This window comes from Mesoplodon mirus (assembly GCF_964341445.2).
Source record: "Mesoplodon mirus genome assembly, chromosome: X".
Lineage (NCBI taxonomy): Eukaryota > Metazoa > Chordata > Mammalia > Artiodactyla > Ziphiidae > Mesoplodon > Mesoplodon mirus.
In genome coordinates, this window is record NC_138981.1 from 64,602,367 (window position 1) to 64,624,800 (window position 22,434).

Sequence of the window (22,434 nt, forward strand, 5' to 3'; positions counted from 1 at the left end):
CAGCAGTTTCAGAAAAACCTGCCAAAAGCAGTTATGCCTCACTGCAATGTGTAGCTTTTTCCTGCCATTTTTTCATAATAAAAGAGGGAGTGAAACTCGCTCGCTCTCTCCCACTCCACCCCCCTCTCCCAAAAAGAGCCAAAAGGATACGAGGAGGAAAAAAAAAAAAAAAGAACCCACACACCAATCTCCGAGGGGATGCCATTGAGGTGTGGCTTGTATTTAAATATCCAATATGTCAATGTAAGGGGAGTGGGTATGTATATAAAGTGCCGTTTGCATCTGATAGTTCGACGAAGCCAGCTATGAGAGGCCTGGGGAGATGGATGCGGAGGGGAAGCGGCACTTTGACTGAGCGCAAGGTCAGGAGCGCGCTGCCCCACGCTCCCCGCCGCTGAGAAGTTCCTTGGACAAGAGCAGACGTCGACTGCAGCTCGGCAGAGCGCGGAGCGAGCTAGCAAGCGAGCGCCGCCGTGTCGCCCGCGCCCGCGGCGGGGAGAGGCAGTTCGCGCCCCGCGGCCCGGACTCGGCCCCGCGCGCCCCGCCATGGCTGAGGTGGGGGGGGTCTTCGCTTCCTTGGACTGGGATCTGCACGGCTTCTCCCCGTCTCTGGGGAACGTGCCTTTAGCTGACTCCCCAGGTTTCCTGAACGAGCGCCTGGGCCAGATCGAAGGGAAGCTGCAGCGCGGCTCGCCCACCGACTTCGCCCACTTGAAGGGGATCCTGCGACGCCGCCAGCTCTACTGCCGCACCGGCTTCCACCTGGAGATCTTCCCCAATGGCACGGTGCACGGCACCCGCCACGACCACAGTCGCTTCGGTGAGGACGCGGCCGGGGGGGACGGGGGGCGAGCAGACGCCGCGCTGGGGAGCCGACGGCTCGAGGCTCCGGCTTGGGGCCCGCGGACCGCCACCTCCCCCCCCACCGCCCCTCGGCTCGGCGCCGTCTGAGCCCTTCTGAGGCGGGAGGCCGCCGGGGACGCGGGGCAGGCGGGACGCGACGGTGCGGACTTGAGCCGCGCAGCGGCGTCGGGGCGCCTGACACCCTCAGACATTCTCGGGAGGAGGCGGGGGCGCCTTGAGGTGCGGCTTCTCCTTTCCCCACTCCACCCTCCCTCCCCCGGGAGCTAGGGGATTGTTCTGGGACCTGGACGCTGCGCTTCCGAGGAAAGCAGGTGGAGCTGGGAGAGGGGTAGGAGCATCCGCCGAGGAGGTCGGGGACCGTGGCTACAGCGTGAGGCTGAGCCTCCAGGGCAGCTGGGTTGTCGCGGCAGATTACCTGAAGCTGGAGCCTTCGAGGGCCGTGGATACGGCGTGTGGACGGCCCGCGTCCAAGTCGATTTTGGCCTGCGGGGACGCGGCAGCCGTGACACCTGCCTGCCTCTGTGTTGCTCTGCCCGTGTTGAGGGCCAACCCAGACAGCATGGCGGGAGCTGGGTATTAGAGAAACTAGGAAAGCCTCCCGGTGGCCACTGTGTAAGGGCACAAGCCCTGGGGCAGCTTTTGCCAGAGCTACCTCTGGACTCCTTGCCTCAGTGAGGAAACCGTTCTGGGCCCACTCCCACCCCCAAAAACAGGTGTCTCCTAGGCCCAGGGCAGAAGACACCCAGCCTCCATCCAGGATTTTCTCTGCCTGCCACTCTGAAGATTGTTCAAAGGGCACAGCTGCCTGTCTCACATACAGAACACAATTAATATAAACCTTGACCTGGGACAGAGATCATTGGGTTTCTAAGCAAATGTGTTCACTCCTCAATAATCTGGCCATTTTCAGTTTCAATTTCCTATCCTCTACTAAACTGTTATTCTGATGCTGTGACAGCTACCCTTCCTTGGGTCCCCGCATCTCCCAATGCCCTCTACTTCCTCCCAAGGACCCTATGGGCCAAAGACACCATCTAAGCCAGTGAGAGGCTTTGCCTACCGTCAGGCATGATACTCTTCCCTTCTTTTTCCCATCCTCCCTCACTTCCCCCAAACCTCCCTATCCTCCTATTCCCTGTGCCTTGCTAGAGCTGCACCCCAGTGCACCATAAAAAGTCTGGGGTGGGGGCTTCCCTGGTGGTGCAGTGGTTGAGAGTCCGCCTGCCGATGCAAGGGACACGGGTTCGTGCCCCGGTCCGGGAAGATCCCACATGCCGCAGAGCGGCTGGGCCCGTGAGCCATGGCCGCCGAGCCTGCGTGTCTGGAGCCTGTGCTCCACAACGGGAGAGGCCACAACAGTGAGAGGCCCGTGTATCACAAAAAAAAAGTCTGGGCTGGATGGGGAGGGGAGCAGAGGCCTGTTCCTGGGCAAGGCTAAGTCTAGCAAACAACTTAGGGCCAGGGCTGGTCTTCCTTGCTGGGAGCAAGCAGGAACCCTAATGAGGTCTATGTCATCTTGGAAAAATGCACTTGGAGAGCTGAAGTACAGTAGGTTGTGTGTGGGGTGGGGGTAATGGAGGGGTGCAGGTGTCTGTATAAACTTGCAGCAGGTCCTCAAAAGGGTGACAAGGTGGGGTGGGGTGAGGGGAGAGGGAGGGTTAACTTAACTCCTTTCCCTTCCATCACTAGTGACTTTGCAGTCCCCATTTGTTCCTTTTCAGAAGGAATGGGACTCCCACCCTGGCCTCAGAGCCCCCAAAAACTCCCAGAAATGGCCTAAAGATATTGGGGTAGCTCATTCCTGAGATGTAGAATAAAAATTCTGAAATGATGGAGAAATGTGAGGTGGGGGCGGCAGAGGTGGAGAAACTGTGAGCTTGACTCCCAGCAGCTACAAGTGTTCATCTGATTCTGTGCCTAAACTGAGCCCAGTAACCTACAAGGTCAACATAAAGCAGTAATAGGCTCTTGGGATAAGTGGTCTTTAATTACCTCCCTAAGGACACATCTTGATTTCTTTTCATCTCCCAGGTCTGCTAAGGGTGTTAAGTTTAAGGAGAAACCAAAGGAAATAAAACTGGCAGGAGGAAGGGGTGTTTTCACTGCTGCTTAACTGTTTCATTTTGGGTTTTGCCTTAAGCGCCCGCGTGCACACACACACATACTGACTGAGACCACCTCTGCATCACCTTTTCCCTTTCCTCCTTCCCTGGCTTCCTGGCAGTTCCGTGTATTTCCTGTAAAGGAAATGATAACTGGTCAAAGTTGTGTCTTTGTAACGTCCCCTGCCAACTTGCAAGCACACATTTACTCTTTCTCAGTTTAGCTTTTGGCAAAGAAAGAGGTGGCGTTTGAGTTTGCTAACTCTCTCCTCCCTTCACATTTCAGTTAATCAGCCAGGGTATTCAATAAATCGAAACTTTAACATTCCATAAGTGCTTTAGCAGTCAACATTCCAGCAGGGTAAAGTAGGCCAGACTTAAGATATAAAATATTATAGATTTCTGCTTGGGGGGAGGAGGTACTCTCCAAAGGCCATGTAAAGTAAATAGCTATTTGTTGTAATTGGAGAGCAGGGCCCCCAAGGATTACCCTGGAATCCATGTGTTCAGAATGAGTCAGGCTGAGCCCAAGAGCAGCCTCGACTCCAAATAATAACCTGTTGGCACAGCCTAGGCTCCCCCTCCCCCCCTTCCCCACCCCACCACCACCCCACCCCCCCCATTCTGCAATCAGTAGCCAGGAGTATTTCAATCTCCGCCTGGCTGGCTGGTGGCGTTTACATGAGGTTCACAGGGATCCTGACATTCCTGAGGGGCACCTGTGGGCTGGCAGAGCAGAGCTTGGGAGCCAGACTGGAGGAGAGGCCTCCCGCCAGGTGGGATGGAACAGGCTCGTGCAGCTGCTTTGGTTTGTGAGCGATATGGTTCTTATTTGGCAAGGTGCCAAAACAGCACTGTCTTGGCCCTGAAGGGCTGAAAGGATGGCTGAGGGCATTCGGGCGAGTTATGGAGCCAGATTAAATGACATACTGGGCCAGTCATCTAGCTAGGTTCTGAAGCGGTGGGACCCAGAACAGATCTGTTTTCTGTTTTCTGAAGCCATGGGGCAAAAGGTGTAAGAAGAGAAGGGTCTGGAAACTGTCGAACACAGGCCAGAACCTGAGGTGGACAGGTCAAATGAGGCAGGGGAGAGGGAGGTCCTGGGCTTTGAAGGGGGTGAAAGTACTGAGGACAAACTTTGTCTACTTAATACTTTGTTTCAACGTTTTGCTGTTAACACCCCTCTCCAGCTCTAGTTGGGAAAATGTGAAAATGGCTTGTTTTCTCTCTCCCTTCATGCTGGCTGGAATTCAGGAGAAGGTTTAGGAATATCTGTTCCATCATCATGTGCCACTGGGTTCCCACAGTTTGAATCCAGCTAATAGGAAAGTTGGCAAAGGGAAATGATGCCCAAAGACAGCTGGGCAGGGATGATTCCAGCTGTTGGAGACCCCATTCCTGGACACAACCCAAGTGACTTCCTCTATGATCTGTCCTTTGGCATCAGGGTTAACAGAGAGCTGGAGAAAAATGGTGGTGACTCAAATGGCCACACCTCTTGGGTTTCATGATTTGTTCTTATACCAGCTTTTGGATGGTGAGATCACAAGCTGCCCTCTGCTACTTAATGAGCTCAGGGTGGTCAGAGACATGAGATAGAGAATGAGGGAACTAAAACCCAGAAGCTCAGAAGTAAGCTGCCTAAGCAAAGAACCGAAGGCTTCAGCGGGTTGGTATCCCTCAAAGTTTAGCACCCAGAAGCTCAGAAGTAAGCTGCCTAAGCAAAGAACCGAAGGCTTCAGCGGGTTGGTATCCCTCAAAGTTTAGCACCCAGAACTGAATCATGACCTGACTTCTGGTTTCCTGGCCATACTGGCCACTCTCCTTTGAACACCCTCCTGTGTTTCCATAGCCCTCTTTAAACACAGTAGAACTAAAAATGGCACTCTCATTGTGATCTGAGACAGATACTAGATCTTGATCAATACAGCCTTAGATCACATTAGTTTTTTTTCTTTTTTCTATTTTCTTTACATTAGCTTTTAGCAATTTTTAATTTTTACACGACTAGTTTCACATTAGCTTTTTAATAATCCCATGAATCAGCCATACTGAGGTTACCTTGTTCAATCAAATTCTGTACGCCATTGTTGTGCATGTTTTGCTAAGCCATGTCTCCCCATTCCAAAGCTGGGCAGACTTGCATTTAGTAAAAATGCACGAAAACGCAAAAGAACAGTCCATGTTTTCAAGAAAATATACGTGGTTGCCTGAAGGGGGGGGAGGGAGAGGGGGAGAAGCGTATGGAAATAAAAAGAGATAGATAAATAAAAAAGCCTTTATGCAGACCAATTATGATAATAGGCCATGAAATAAGGAGTATGATTAACTCATACTGTACCTGAGGCTCACCCTCCCCCAACAAAACCCCAAACACAAAACATCTTGGGTAACTGGTTTGGGGACCAAAGTGCAGGACTTTACATTTATTCTAATTAAAGCTTATTTTGTTGGAGTCAGCCCATTTTTCCATTCTCTTGAAATCTCTTTGGATTTTTATTGTCGCCTTCTCAGCTGTATGTCTTCTGGAACTAGGGTAAACAGTCCCCCTATGTCCTCTTATAAGTCATTTATTAAAATGTTAAACAGGGCAGAACCAAAATCAGAACCCTGTGCAGTGTAACTAAAGGTTTTGGACCACTAAATCAGTATCTGCTTAAGCCCTACTTGGCACCAGGTATTTTCCCTTCCCCTCCTACCATCTTGTGTCAATATCCTTTCCCAAAACTCGTTTTTTGTACTACAAGAGTTAGTAACAACCAGACTGAGACTAAAACTTGGAGGATGTCAATGCTAGAGGCCAAAGGCCACGTTCTGAGTGTTCTATACAATGGCAGCAGGAGAGCGTTACATTCTCCAAATAGGTCCGAGTGTGCCCTAAAAGCTTCCATACCTGAATGCCCACCCACCAGCCCAAGTCACTGGGGCTCTTCAGGAGACTTCCCACTGGAGTTCTGAACCTGATTTCACAATTGCCCACTTAATTTTTTAAAGTGATCTTTAAGGAATCAGTCCCACTCCCTGTGTAGATTACATAGAATATTATTACCCTTAAGAATTACATTTTTGGATGAGAAAGACAGCCAGATATGAGCTCATTTCATACCTTTGGATGCCTGTGTGAGTCAATAGTATCACGTTTTGGTCTGTATGTTGAAAAACATGGTTAGAGAACATCAAAGAGAAATCTGGTAGACCATTACATCTGTATCCAAATAATAGATGTGCTATCTTAGAACAAAACTGTGAAGTCTTCAGTATCACCAGGATTTCAGTTCTGGTTCTTTTTTCCCTCTTAGTAGTCAATTTCCTTTTCCCCCCTACTGCTCCTGGGTAAATGAAAACTTTTTCAAATCCTCACCTCTAACTTTGTCAGCTAGAGGGACATTTCTGAATATCTTCCCTTTTCCCTTAAAGCTGCAACATCTCACATCAGTACCAAGTCTAATACTACCTGCCAACTCTTTGCCATAGATAAATTTAAAATCCTCAAGAGGGAAGGGGAGAATGACAGGCTTGTCAGCCTGAGGCTGCACTGGCCAAGAGTACTTTCGAGGAGAAAGCTCTCACCAGTCCAAGTATTGCTTCCTGCCGTAGGCTGGAGGAACAAACTTGGTGAGTGGCCTGTGTGGCCTTTGTTAGAGTCAGTTAGTCACAGGCAGTTGACAACCTCATGTGGCTTTAAGGACATGGGAGCTAAGAGGCTGCAAAACAAGTTCAGCCTAGAGGACAGCAAGGTAATGCTGCGTGCTCTGGGGAGGAGGGAAGTGACTTTGGGAAGATACAGAAACCTGGCCACATTCTTTCATTTTGAAAGCTGCCCTCCCAGTTCTTGAAACGGTGGTATTTAACAGCAATAGTACCTTGTAATTAAGGAGGTTCTGTAGCCAAAGCCTTCTCATGGTCTTTTCCTTATAATATGCCTAAGAGTGTTGAATAGAGACAGAGATTGTGTCCCCCGTTTTACATATGGACAAGCCGAGGCCCAGAGAGACTCAGTGCCTTCTCTGAGGTTCCATTCTTGCTGCAAAAGATGGTTTCATCAGGTAATTCACCAAAGGCACACAGAGCTGGCCTCCAGTTGGGCATAAAGGACTAGTAGCTCATGTCACCTGAACAGTTTCCTCTTAGCTTGACATCAGTGATGGAAATGGCATTCACTTTTTTGCTCTAGGAATTCTGGAGTTTATCAGCCTGGCTGTGGGGCTGATCAGCATCCGGGGAGTGGACTCTGGCCTGTATTTAGGGATGAACGAGCGAGGAGAACTCTATGGGTCGGTAAGTTTAAGGTTTTTTTGTCCTCAGAAGCTGTTACCATAAGTGTTTGGACAATGTAAGGCAAAACATTCATCTAGCACTTGAAAGCACTTTTGTCAACTTTAAAGGATTAGTGTCTTCTAGTCAGTTCTTGACTGCCCAGGAACTTGCTACATAACACTTTCACTCATTCAGCCTCCATCAGAACAGAAGCTTTTCTGTAGTACATTTGCTTTCACCTTCTCCATTAGAGGGCCAGCTCTAATGATAATAATAGGAAGCTGTACTGGTTTGTCAGTAGATGGTAAGGGTTTGGGGCATTAACTCTCCCAAGGAGCACATCTTATTTGTGATGGGTACCCAGAGGAGTAGCCAATTGGCTGGCACAAAAATAGGCAGTGGTAGAGCTGGCCTTCAGATTGAGGATTCTGAGATTAACGACACAGTCCTTGATGTCCAGATTGCTTCAGCTGAATCCCAAAGGCCAAACAAAATAAACAAACAAATGAAGAGTGAGGGTTCCAGGGTCTGGTGACAGCCCTAAAGTCCCCAGCTAGGACTGGGTTGGCTGCAGTGCATGTTCACTATTTTGGAAGCCAGCCCAGAGCTGGGGAATGGTGACTTTGCTGATCTTAACCCTTTCAGAGGATCCCAACTCCTGGCTTTGGCTTTTGAGTCACAGAGCATACTTTCTGGCTGCCTGCACCCCATGAAATCAGAGCACATTCTTCCCTGACACCTAAGAGATAGGCCTGTCCCCAGCACTCAGTATCGGCAAAACCCCAGTGAGTAGTATGGTGGTTGGATCAAGTGTGAGAAGGGACAGAGGCAAGAGACCCAGGAGCTGCCAGCTTGAAGTAGCCAGATTGGAGGAACTTTTCAAGGAGATCTTTTCTGAGCTTTCCAACTGACAGGCCTGAGACCCTTCATTAGGAGAGATCACAGCTCACCTCCCATGGAGCTTTATATAGATCCGAGGCCTTTGCCTGTCAGTTGACATGGTTGACTGCAATCTCAGTGGATTTGAACATCATTAGCCCTAAGTAGGGAGAAAACTCAGGGTTGCCAGCGGGGCATGGGGAGGCCATAGCAGAAATTCTCAGGTTCAAAGTGCCAGGTGAGCCCATCTCTTTCAGTCTCCTGCCTTCAGAAAAAATATCACCGGATACATTTTTGCATGGCTCACAAAAGAGGGTGAAAGTGATACCAACAGGGCTGTTTTGTGCTGTTTGGAAAGAAGAGGCCTCAGGAATACTGGGAGATAGGACTGAAATATTCTAATATCAATGTGCTATTACTATTTTAGTTTCTCCACCAGCAAGCTGGGATGGGAGAAATAGTCATATAATGGGCTCTGCTTTATTTTCTCACCCTCACAGAAGAAACTCACACGTGAATGTGTTTTCCGGGAACAGTTTGAAGAAAACTGGTACAACACCTATGCCTCCACCTTGTACAAACACTCGGACTCGGAGAGACAGTATTATGTGGCCCTGAATAAAGACGGCTCACCCCGGGAGGGATACAGGACTAAACGACACCAGAAATTCACTCACTTTTTACCCAGGCCAGTAGATCCTTCTAAGTTGCCCTCCATGTCCAGAGACCTTTTCCGCTATAGGTAACGGACCCCTAGTGTGACCTCTGTGACCTGTATACTCTGGGGCCACAGTTGTCTCTGGAAGCACTATACTCATAGCTTTTCAATCTTCTTTCCTATCAATTTAGATAACAGAGAAGCACTTACTGTTCAACTCGACCCAGCTGTTCCCTTGTTGTTCAAAGTGTATATCAAGGTTGGGTTATTTTGGGGAGGGATGTGGGGGGAGGGGGAGGTCTAGAGGGAATCTTGTATATACTTTTTTCTTTACTCATGTTCTTTCCCCTGAGGTGGCACAAGAAAGAATGGGGGCCCCCGCCAAGGGCCAGAGGTGTCTTGCCCCACAATCTATCCAAATACCTTGACAGTGGGTAAATGAAAGACCAAGGAATCTGCCATAGATGCTACCTACAGAGCTTTGGAGAAGTCTCATTAAGAAAATCCTTGGGGCTACAGCCCTGCTGCAAGCCATCCCTGCACTGGCTCTGCAGATTTCTCATCTGTCCTGACATGCAGTTTCCCTGCCATTGGAAGTGGGAGATGGGGTAGGCTGTAAGAAAATGATATTAAAATGTAAGCATGGATACTGTGCATAAGGACAAACTATTTATGAAATGTATATGCTATTTATTTTATATATTTATTTATTTCAAAATAATTTTATTTTTAATGAGAGATGCTATGACTGGATTTTCATCAGAAAGAATAAGGTCCTACTGAAACAGGATAAATGAGTTAGTAAAGGCTTTTATTGGCAATAAAATTGTCTTTATATTGTAACCACTGTCTAATTCTATTCATTTGTACACTTAGGATTAGAAGGTTGGTTAGCTTCTTTCGCAACTCATTAGAATCTCTTGATGTTGGCATCACACTGCCTAGGCTAGGTGACCCACTCACTATCTACAATATTAGCATTATCTAGGGGCCCTATCTGAAGTTCCTTCTGGTTCTATGACTTTAAATTTAGTGGTGAATCAAAGCTTCAGGAAGGCCTGGACCAACAGCCCTTATGGAAGCACCCATTTGTGCTTAGGACTAAGCATAGAGAAACCCTCCTTTGGGATTTGGTTAGGGCCCAAAGCCTGAAGGTCAGAAACCCTAATCGGTGGCTTCTTACTTAACATATGAAGATGACGGGATTCAAAAAAAAAACAACAATCAATCAATAGAGAGAATGAATTTTTTTGAACCAGTCAACTTCCCTTCTGGAGGTGTTCTCCCACTCCCTCTCCAAACCCTCAGCCCCTTCCTCTGCCAGTGTTTCTCCTAGAGAGCAACAGTTCTTAGAGTATATCATCTCTTCACCAGCAGCGGCATCTGAGCACTTGTTAGAAACATAAGAGATCAGGTCGTACCCCAGACCTGCCAATTCAGAACCACTGGGTGTGGGGACCAACAATCTGCATGTTAACAAGCCTTCCAGAGGATTCCTATGCACAATAAAGTTTGAAATCTAGTGCCCCAAAAGAATGGTTTTCAAGAAGAATTCTTTTTGCATCCGAATGGTCTATAAAGAAAGTTTTAGGATAAATTCAGTCCACAAAATAAGAGTGGCTCTAGTTGAAGTGGGGAAGGCATTCTTGGAGCTCTCTCTTCTCCAGAGCAGCCTCTGAGATATCTTGCTTTGAAATCCCTGGCCTCTTTACTGATATTTACTGAGGTGGGAGTATAGGGTTTTTGCATTTTCAAAGCAAATGCTGTCTGGAAACAAGAACCAAAGGAATAAAAGTCTCATTGAGTACTCAGGCACCATGAAGTACTGGTGGGAGAAGGTTTTGGGTTTAGGATCGTTCCTCCTGGTGCTCCTCAGTCACATCCACTATTTCCCCAACTGATTGGTAAAACAAATAGCTTAGGTAGCGGCTCACTTAAAAATCAAACCCAAAAACTCTATAAAAGTTCGTCCAAATCTAAGTACCCAACAGAGAAACCACACATATGAGCATACACACATCAAAGAGCAAATACGACTGTATGATAGAAAGTGCTAAGTTGCACAGGGTATGTGATCACAGATTAGAATGCTTGCCCATGAAACCACCAAGGCAGAGATCACACAGGGCTGGGGTGAGCAGGGAAAGTTTCCTGAAAGGGGTAATGCCCGCTGTGGAGAACCAACAGGAGGATTTAGAGAGCCAAGAGGCTGATGGCAATGTCTGTGTTGGGCTACAGGGAAGAAACACCACCTCTAGTGGTCTCTGGGAGGAGGGTAAAAATCAGCTGTGTGACATTTTTTATCACATTTTGAATGTGCATCACACCTTTATTTTAAAACCAAAATTTTACCTATATTCTCTATGGTCAGCTACCTAGAACTTCTGATACACAGCCCCAACTTCTGAGGGCTTGTGAGATAAGTGAGATCTGTTTTAACCAATAGGAAGCTGGCACTTCCCTGTGAGTAGGGCCAGTGTTACTCTAGTGAGGCAGTTGACATGGGCCTGGCAATGCCACAAGCACCATACTACACAGGGTAGGATTTACAATGAAAATGCCAATGTAATGAAAAGGGAAAGATTCCAAATCCTAGGGTCAGGCCTTACCTTTTTCCTCTGGGTAGAAGTAGAGGGGAAAAGAACAGAAGAAGGGTCCCAAGATGCAGAAGGGGTTCATAGGGGAGGCACTCTCGTACTGAGTTTTAGGAATAACAATGAATGGGGCACATTGTCAGCAAATGTCAGTGGGCATCTGTTGTCACAGTCAAAAAGAGGGAAAAGATAAATTCTGGAAATTAAAATGTAAGATGGATGACCTAGTATCACTAGAGCACTCAGCAGCTGATTGACACCATATCCCCAAAGTGCTAAAGTCATGGATTTTGTGCCAACCTAGAGGGAATTGTAGAGTAGTAAGCTCTGGACCTCTGGTTTTGAATGAAAACATGCACAGAGACTGTTTACTATTCATTTTTTCATCCCCTCCCAGTGTTTAGGGTGTTCCTGGAACAAAACAAACACTTAGGAAATGGTTGCTGAATAAATGAATGGTTGGTTGAAAGAATGAATGAGTAAATGAATGAATGGACAAAGACATAGACACCTTTAGCAAATATGTATATGACGCAAATGCCGGGCTAGAGAAGGCAAATGCATTACATACGAGAATCATCTGAACTATTAACTTCCCAGTACACTTAAATATGCACAATGACAAACTAGGCTGGATCTTAAGAAAGATACTCAGTTCCCTGTCACTGGAAGTGTTTAAGCAGAGGCTAGACAAAGTCTTGAGAAGGATATTGCATCATTTGGATGGAACAGGGTGAATGCTAAATAAAAGTGACCAAATGTGGTGACATTATTTACTAATTACATACTCCACAGGACCCCCAGATTTCTCCTGGGCACCTACAGTGTCCTAGGAGAAAGAGGATATAAGACCTAGGAGTGCTACACAACTGCTATTCCAGGCCAAGAAAAACACTGTACACCAGAGTTTCCAAACTTGGGGTTCACGAGGTCCTTAATGGTCCATGGAGGGCCCTTTGGGCCTGAACTCCCAAAACAGTATGCAAATTTTTATGTGTGTGTACATTTGATCTTCCATTGGTTCTCAGAGGATCCCCCAACATGTTAGGAACCACTACCCTAGGAGTTTCCACAGCCTCAAAACATCTGGCATAAGAACTGGTGGCCACTGCTATCCTGTGTGAAACCTTGACAGAGTTTTAGTTTAGTTTTGTTTTCCTCAAAGACATAGACTTTATGTGTGAAATCTTTGACTACTATCCTCTAAGAGATAGCTCTAAGTTTGGCAACAGGGAGGTGGGAGTGAGGGGAGGGAAGAGCTGGGCTGGCTTCACTGCTCAGTGGTTCTGAACAAAGCTCAACCCAGGGCCAACACTGACAGCAGTTCTGATGGCAACAAGACTCTCCTTCCCCTCCCTTCCAGCCCTCTTTTCACCCCCCACTGCCACAGCCGAATGTTGTTCATGCTGAAAAAACAATCAGAGACTGAACCCACCAGGCCCAGACACAAGGAGCTTATCAGAGCCATCAGAGCAGACTCCCTCCCCAGAGGACTTTAATCAAAGGCTTAAGATAATAAAAGAACCCAAGTTTATCTTACCTTCAAGTCACTGTGGTGCTCAGCCACTGAATCCCTGGCTACATAGTCAGAAATCCATCAGGCTCAGGGCTCTAGTGGGGCCACAAGTCACACAGGCTTTGTCCAAGTTGCCTAGAGCACGGGTTTAGCCTTCCTCTCCCTGACTCTTCAGTTGAACTTTGGGGACTGCTGCTTTCCTTCTCTCTGGAGTAGTTGGAGCTGCATTGCCTTTTCCCAGCACTTCATGAACAAGGAGCTGCTGAGGAGGAATGTGGGATGTTAGGGAGAAAGGGATCAGTGAGGAAGGACACTTTCTTTTGGAAAGACACATTCACAGCCAGTCATCTAACTAACTTCCTTGCTCAGCAGGAGGAACAGAACATAATTTAGTTTGTTATTCATAGAGCTCCCTCTGTTCTCAAAAGAGAAAATGGAAGACCTTTCTAATAGGCCTCTACACCAGGGCTCTGATGTCAACTGCAGATACCCAACTCTTGCAACCCAGCACAGGCTGTTGCTCCTCTAAATCTCTTTCCAATTCCCAGACGAAGTATGGGCTCAGCTCTGTTCCTTATCGTTGCAATGTAGTACAAGACATGCAGATAACATGTTCTTCAGGTCCTGAAGTCAGACCAACCTTGTTTTATATCCAGATTCCTTTACTTCCTCTTTGACCCTGAACAAATTCATTAATTAATTCATTAATTCAACGAGTATTTGTTGAGCATTTTTTTCATCTTTAGAGACATAACAGTAAATAAGACAGGTGTAGTTCCTCTCCTCCTGATATGGTCTAGTCAGGAAGACAGACATAAACAAGTAAACCTACAAATTGTAACACGTGCCATAAAGAAAGAGTGCAAGGTGCTATGAGAGTATATAGCAAGGCAGGCATAACCTTTTAAGGGGATTAGGGGAAGGCTTCCTGAATAAATGATTCTTACGGTGAGACCTGAAGGGTGACTAGGAGGGTAGGAATAGCTTTCCAGGGATAGAGAACAGGAATATGTAAAAGTCCAGAGGCAGGAAGGAGTTAGGCATGATCAAAAAACTACGAGAATGTGATGTGGCTCAATTGTAGTAAGCCACAGGTTCTTCACCTGTAAGGTGAAAATAAATACAGAACCTACCTCAAGGGCAATTGCTGTGAAGACTAAATAAGATAATGTATTGAAAGTGTAAAGTGCTTAGCACAGTTCCTGGTGCATAGTAAGCACTCAATAAATGTTTGCTATTGCTATTACATTTAGTTCATTATTTATTAGTAGCAGTATTAATTTGAAGACATATCTCGGAATGAACATATGCATCACTCCACCCCCTCTCCATATGTATGATTCTGCTGGGGTTTTGCAAAGGACAGGTACCAGAAGGTAAGGTGGTACATGAGACAGCCATGCCATACACATGCCAACCTCTTACTAAGAACACATAATGAGAGTACCCACTTGGAAACTCCACTGTCTAATGTACCTAATGAAGCAAACCAACAGAATCTGTCAGCCCTCATCCAACTTCTGTTTTAGTTATATTTTAGCAGTGCATCCTAGGGTCACAGGAGCCTCCCTTCTGCAGGCTCCCATGACCACACCATGAATAGACAGCCTCACCCGGGTCCCACATATCCAGAACCCTCCTTCTTCATTTCTCTTCCTTATAGTCATGCACTCTGAGCCCCATCCCAGTACTCTAACATGCCACACACTAGACTCCTAGTAAACTCGTGGTGGCAGATGCATGCTTGCCCTCTCTGTTTCCAATTTCCCTGTGACCCACCACTTGTAAATGCTCCAAGTTTCCAAAACCCATCATACCATCCTAACCTCACCTAACACTATATCCTATAGGTTTCTCCATGCTTGCCCCTTAAGCTATTATACCCACACCCAATAGATCCCACAACTCTCCTCCAATATAAACCCAGGGCACAGCCTCCTCAATGTACAATCTGAATGTCATGTATATATACAGGACAGAATAACTTGGAGAGCCCACACCCAAAGCTCCATCCAACTCAGTTTAAAGTGCCCACTTTCTCTGCTTCTGCTCCTGGATTGCCAGCATTGCTAGGTAAAGCTATGAAAATTGGGTCATCAAATGACTCCACTACAAATACAGTCACATCAACCTCAAACAGACCAGCCTTTTCCCACTTAACAGGCCTTTTATTCATTTAGTTTGATTCTGTCTGGCACTCACTGTAGCCTATCACAAAAATCCCTAACATCTAAACAGCTTTATATTGGCTTAGTGTTAACCAAACTTTTCTGCTAAGCACCTGGTAAAATTGTCTAAAAATAGACTCTGGGCTCTGTTGGAACTTCCTAAATCAGAATTTCCAGCTGAAAGGCTTGGTTATCTATATCAATGTTTCTCAAACTTTTTGATCTGAGGAGCTCTTACAAACTTAAAAACTATGTAGGACCTCAAAGAACTTTTATTTATTTGAATTATAGCTATTGGTATTTAACATATTAGAAATTAAAACTCATCAATTTTAATTAATAATTCATTTAAAATAACAACAAACCCACTAACATTAACATAAATTACATTTTTATGAAAAAAGTAACTCTATTCTCAAAAATTTAATGAGTGGTATTATTTTACATTTTCAAAACCTCTTTGATGTCTGCCTTAATAGCAGACAGCTGAATTCTTATATCTGCTTCTGCATTCAATTTGTTGCTATATGTTCTTTTGGCTGAAATATGGGGAGAAAATCTGCCCTCTCCTAGGTCTGTAATTAGGAAAGAAAGGACCTCATGGACCCCCAAGAATCCTTAGACTACTCTTTGAGAATCACTGGTCTGTATATTTAAGTCCCTAAGGAATTCTTATCAAGCAAATAGGTGGCAAACACTGCATTAGTTCATGTGAGATATTACAAATCTCTATTTGTCTCTAGCTCTCAGCTCCAGACTGTTCCAGATCAGGCATTCTCTGGTCTCTCTCTGTAGATGAAACCTCCCTCATGTTTTACTAAGACCTAAGCCATCTAGTAGTGGCTTCCTAGCATTCATTTTTTGGTATTGTTTAGTTTGGCCTCTTTCTTTCTTTCTTTCTTTCTTTCTTTTACTGGTCATTTGTATATTTTCTTTTTTTTTAATTTTCTTAATTTTTTTGGCTGCATTGGGCCTTAGTTGCGGCACACAGGATATTTCACTGTGGCACACGGGCTTCTCTCTACTTGTGGCATGCGGGTTTTCTCTCTCTAGCTGTGGCGCAGGGCTCCAGAGCGTGTGGTCTCTGTAGTTTGTGGCATGCAGGCTCTCTTGTTGAGGTGCGCAAGCTCAGTAGTTGTGGCATGCCGGCTGAGTTGTCCACGGCATGTGGAATCTTAGTTCCCTGACCAGGGATTGAACCCATGTCCTCTGCATTGGAAGGTGGATTCTTAACCACTGGACCACCAGGGAAGTCCCGGCCTTTTTCTTTTAAAGAAAACGGTTTTATTTTTTATTTATTTAGTTTTTTTGCGGTACACGGGCCTCTCACTGTTGTGCCCTCTCCCATTGCGGAGCACAGGCTCCGGACGCACAGGCTCAGCGGCCATGGCTCACGGGCCTAGCCGCTCCGTGGCATGTGGGATCTTCCCGGACTGCGGCACGAACCCGTGTCCCTTGCATCGGCAGGCGGACTCTCAACCACTGTGCCACCAGGGAAGCCCAAGAAAACAGTTTTTTAATTTTTTATGGTGGTAAAATATATATAACAAAATTTGCCATTTTAACCATTTTCAAGTGTACAATTCAGGGCCATTAATTACATTCACAGGGTTATGTAACCATCATCACTTTCTATTTCCAAAATTTTTCATCACCCCAAACAAAAACTCTGAAACCTCATTACTTCCCCCTCCCAGCCTCTGGTGACCCCCTAATCTACTTTGTCTCTATGGATTTTCCTATTTTGGACATTTCGTATAAATGGAATCATAGAATATGTGGTGTTTTGTGACTGGCTTCTTTCATGTAACATAATGTTTTGAAGGTTCATCCATATTGCAGCATGTGTTAATACTGCATTTCTTTTTATAGGAATAGAATTGCTAGGAATAGAATTGCTGAGTTATATGGTACCTCTATGGTCAACCATTTGAGAAACTACCAAACACTTTTTCAAAGAGGCTGTGCCATTTTCCATTCCCACCAACAATGTAAGAGGGTTCCAATTTCTTTGTATCTTCACTATCACTTGTTATTTTCCATCTTTTTTTTATTGTAGCAATCCTAGTGGATGTGAAATGGCATCCCACTGTCGTTTTGATTTGCATTTTCCTGTTGAGCATCTTTTCATGTTCTTATTGGCCATTCATATATCTTTCTTGGAGAAATGTCTATTCAGATTATCTGTCCATCTTTAATAGAGTTTTATGTCTTTTTATTATTGAATTATAAAATTTCTTTATACGTGGGGAACCTGGTGCTAAACCATTCATAGACAACCTGCTTCTGGGTCAGGGTTTCGTATGTAGCAGAGCAGCTCCCTTGCCTCAATCTATTGAAAGTCAGCCCTCGACACAAGCGTTTGTAAAATAAATTTTAAAAAAGAGTATAAGATGAAATAGAAACAAATAAAAGACTTAAAAAGAAAAAAGAGATTTCTTTATATATTCTGGACACAGGTATATGGTATGAGGTAGAGACCCAACTTCATTCTTTTGCATGTGTATACTAAATGTCATGGCACCCTATGTTGAAAAGACTATTCTTTCCCCACTGAATAGTCTTGGCACTCTTGTGGATAATCAATTGACCATAGATGTATGGGTTTACTTCTCCATTCTCAATTCTATCCATCGATGTATGTGTCTATCCTTATGCTAGTACCACACAATCAAAATTACTGTAGATTTGTTGTAGGTTTTGAAATCATGATGTAGGAGTCCTCCACTTTGTTCTTCTTTTTCAAGACTGTTTTGGCTATTCTGGGTCCCTTGCAATTCCATATGAATTTTAGGATCTGCTTGTAAATTTTTTACAAAGGAACCATCTGGGATTTTGATAGAGATTGTGCTGAATCTGTAGATCAATTTGGGGGATGTTGTCATCTTAATAATATTAAATCTTCCAGTCCCTGACCATGGGATGTCTTTCCATTTATTTAGGTCTCCTTTAATCTTTTTCAAGCAGGCTTTAGACTCATTTTACCTTTCTTCCTCTTTCAGATAGTGTTCCTCCATCTCTGAAAGTTATGTCCTTCCTCTGCATGCTTGATCCCAACTCCTCCACATAGGCTTTCCCTTTCAATATGTCCAAATTTCTCTAGTTCTTAAAGAACTTCCTAAGCATACAAGTAAAGGATGGAATCATTAAGGAAAAAAATCAAGAAGTTTGTAAACTGCTAAATATAAAAAAATAATAATAAAATTAAAAGCTTAAAAAAACTGGGGAAATATTTGCCACAACATTTTTAATAGTTATTATCATTAACATACTGACTATAGGACCCATACAAATATATAACAAAAACACTAAGCTTCCAATAGAATATGGGCAAAGAAAATATATAGACAATTCACAAAAGAAGATATACAACTTGTAAAAAACATAAGCAACATACTTCAACCTCACAAGTAATTAATGAAATGCAAAACAATGAAATATATTTTTCTTATGAAATTAAGAAAGTTTTAAAAAATATAATAATACATAAAAGCAACAAGTGTGCAGAGAACTGGTTTCAATCATATACTGCTGTTGAGAAAATACTGATGATGCAACTTGATAATATAAATCCAGAACTTTACATTTTTCATGTTTTTTGACCCAGTAATTCTACTTCTAAAATGCAATCGATGTTCTTTGCAACATTATTTATAAAAGAAAAAGAAAACTAACTTTCCAACAATAGAAGAATGGCTATAAATTACAGTACATTATTGTGATCAATCATTCTGCAGTCCATTTAAAGCTATGCTGATAAATATTTTAATGACATAGAGATATTCTCTCAGGATAATTTGAAGGGAAAAGCAGAATACGAAATTGTATTACACTATGATCTCAATTATGTAAATATACCATACATAAATAATATGAATAGAACAACTAATAGAGGTAAAGGAGCCAAAATGTTGAGCACTTGTCTCTGAGCAGTAGGTTTTTATGATCTTTATCTTCTATATTTTTCTAACTTTTCTACAGTGGGCATGTATAATTATCTATAGTGCCTTGAGGCCATTACAGTATTTAATCAGTCCCCTATCAATGGGCATTTAGGTTGTTTCTAGTCTTCTGTCACTATGACCAACATTCAAGTGAATATACTTAAACATATATCTTTGTGCACATATGTGAGTATAGCTGTAAGATAAATTTCTAAAAGTGAAATGTTCTGGGACAAATGTGATGAGCATTTTAAATTTCAGTAGATAGTGCCAAATTATCCTTCAGCAAGGTTGTACCAATTTATACGACCACCAATAATTTGTGAGGGTGCCTGTTTCCCCATGATCTTGTCAACAAAATAAACAATTGTTTTGTCTTTGCCAATGAAATATAGATGAAAATTGTATTTGTTTTAGCTCATTTGCATTTTATGACTGAGACTAAGCATCTTTCTATTTGTTTAAAAACCATTTGCATTTCTTCAAATGGGGAGACTGACACCCAAAGAGGGTAATATATTTAAGGGCACATACCTAATTAGTGACAGAATCAAAACTGGCTCCATAGTTTACTGAACATCAATCCTAGACTCTTTGTATCACATCATTTTGTTTTTACCTGTACCACACATTACCACCTGATCGTATACTGCTCCAGTGTGCTGTCTTCATATCAAGATCATCAGCTCTATCTTTCCAAGCAGGTTGCAAGAAGTGCCATAAAAGAAAAAGAAGGGGCTTTGCAGGTGGCAGACTTGGATTTGAAATCCATGTGTTCCATGTTCTTCTTCTGTGACCTTTGGCAAGGCTCAGTTTCCTCATCTATAAAAATATGGCAATAATACAGGACTAAATGACATTATGGGTGTAAATAACCTAGGATAGTGCCTGGCACAAAGATACTTCATAAGCGGGACATAAACACACACATACATAGGCTTCTTAATGTCAGGATCCAGACCAGCAAGTTCTCTATAACTTTTTATCATATCCAACACAGTGCAGGGTACTGAGTAGGTGTTAACAAATTTTCTTTGACTTGACTTGACGGGGTGGGGGCTTAACAGTGTAATAGTGTAATACGGTGCTTGACTGCACAAGTAATGACTCAAAACCCTGAAGCTAACTGACAGAGAAAACAATCACGAGTCCCCACCCCCCAGCCCCACCCCCACCCCACCCCACCCCGACCCCGCACCCACACTGCTCCTCAAGGCAAATCTGGATGGGAAGGTCAGAACTCCTAGGCTAATGAGGCCGAGCCCTCTAGCAGTTTTGATAACTTTTAGGAGTTTAGTGGCGAATGTACTATATGAGCTATATGGTGGGAAGCAACCTAAGGAAATGTAACATGGTCAGATTTGTGTTTTAATAAGATCATTCTGACTGCAGTGTGGAAGATGGATTGTATGGGTGGGGAGACCAACCAAGAGGCTACTGCAGTTATCGCATCAGGAAGAGATCAGAGTTGGGGAGCTGGAGGTTGAAGGAAGTTATAGGAGAAAGGGGGGATGATGGATGGAGCCAAATCTCTAAGGAAGAGGGAAGAACTTGGCTCCATAGCACAGGTAGCAGAATTCATTTATTGACTGAAGGGAGACACTGAAACATGAGAGAAGGGAAAAGGAAAGGTAAGTTTTTGAAGGAGACTGGGTGGAAAGGTGGTCGAGAAGTTCTGACTTGATGCTCTTGTCATTCAAAGTGAACTGGGAGGCAACGCTATCTCCTGAGCATGGAGAGGAAGGTAGTAGGCACCTGATTAGGGACACTTAGAAGGGTTTCTAGACAGCTGAGTTTAGAGATCATGACTTTGTTGTGGCTCCAGTCCATAGAGTTGTGGGCTTTTCTTTTTGAGAAAAAGTTATATGGCTATGGTGATTAGTATATCATGGGTTCCTGTCAAGAAAGTATTGATATCTTCTGTGGAGGAGTAGGAGTAGAAGGCATATTACTGGAACTGAGGAATGAAGAGAAGGGTGAGGGGAACTGTAGGCAGCAAGTACAGACCATGCTTTTGAGAGGTTTAGCAGAAAAGAGAAGAAGGGAGATAGGGCCATGGCTTGAGGAAGAAATAAATAAAGAACACTTTGTATTTTTTTTTTTTAGGGTAGCAGAGACTTCAAGGTCTAAAAAAGATACTATGTATGTACTCTAATGGAGGTCATATAAAGTAGTGTTTAACAGCACAGGCTCTGTAGCCATCAGTGCTTCGGTTCAAATTCTGGCTTTGCCATTTTTACTTAAAATTAATTAAAGTCACTTAACCTCTCTGTGCCTCGATTTTCTCAATGGAAAAATGGGAAAAATTACGGTACCTACCTCAGGATTCTTGCAAGTAATAAATGAGACAGTATTTCTAAAACACTCAGAACAGTAACTAGAGTATAGTAAGTACTTGATAAGTATTATATAATTATTATTATTTAAGCAAAAGGCACATGCAGGATATGACTGGGTTTGTTTTGCTTTTGGCAAACCTTTTTCCTTATTGTAAAAGTGATATATGTGCCCTCTTTTAAAAGTAGCTTTTGAAAAATTATACAAGTATTTTCTTGCTACAGAAAAATCAGAAAATAAAGATTAGCAAAAAATAAGAAAACAAAATTCCCTATCATCTTTAACATTCTGGTGTATATCATTCTGCACATTTTTCTATTCATCCAATAATGGTTTTCAAATTGTCTTTCAGTATGTGTGCCCGCATACAGCAAGGGGTCAGGCAAGTACTTTGGCTGAGCTTTTGAGCTTTGTCTCTGTGGCAGCTAGGGTTAATTACCCTAATACACCTGCTTGCCTCACTTTCCTTAACCCTCTACACACACACAGGGAAGGCCAGACTCGCTGTACTCTGCCCCAGCCCCTGATTCTGGGGGCCCAGCATATGAGAGACCTAGGCCCTCCAACTGCTTGAAAGGAGAGGGGCGCTCAGACACCTTCTGTGAGGCTGTGGTTCTAGAAATGACCACCTTCCAGTTCCCCTGTGCAGAATGCAGATACTCTAGCTCTGATTGTCCTAGATCCGCTGTCCTCTTGCTCCTCAAAGTGTGGTCCCTGGACCAGAAGAATCAACATCACCTGATAGCTTGTTAGAAATGCAAATTCTTGGACCCTACCTCAGACCTACTCTATCAGAATCTAAAGTTTAATGAGCTCCCTGGGTGATTTGCACATACATTAAAATTTGAGAAGCACTGGACTAGCACAGGTCCTTTCAATTCTAGGAATGAAGATTTTCCTAAATGTTCTTGAAAATTAGAAATTTCAAGAACTTTCCCACCAAAAGTTTTACCTTTCCTTAGGCCATTCTACTTCATGGAACAGGCTGAGTTTTGTGGATTAACAATAGGCCCAATGCTTTCCTCAGGATTCCAAGTGCATACCATTCAAACATTAAACATCTTTATGATCAAACTCAGTAGCCGGCAGATGGAACCAGGGAAAAGACTAAATAA

General features: G+C 44.0%; 1 protein-coding gene across 1 annotated transcript; it reads left to right on the forward strand.

The window, feature by feature from the left end:
* Window positions 1-439: 439 nt before the first annotated feature.
* Window positions 440-8,848, forward strand: FGF16 (fibroblast growth factor 16; the record flags this gene model as incomplete). Its single annotated transcript, XM_082609826.1, has 3 exons — window positions 440-820; window positions 7,141-7,244; window positions 8,603-8,848. The coding sequence occupies exons 1-3, from the start codon at window positions 547-549 to the stop codon at window positions 8,846-8,848; spliced, it is 624 nt and encodes a 207-aa protein (XP_082465952.1). The 5' UTR covers window positions 440-546.
* Between the last annotated feature and the right edge of the window lie 13,586 nt (window positions 8,849-22,434).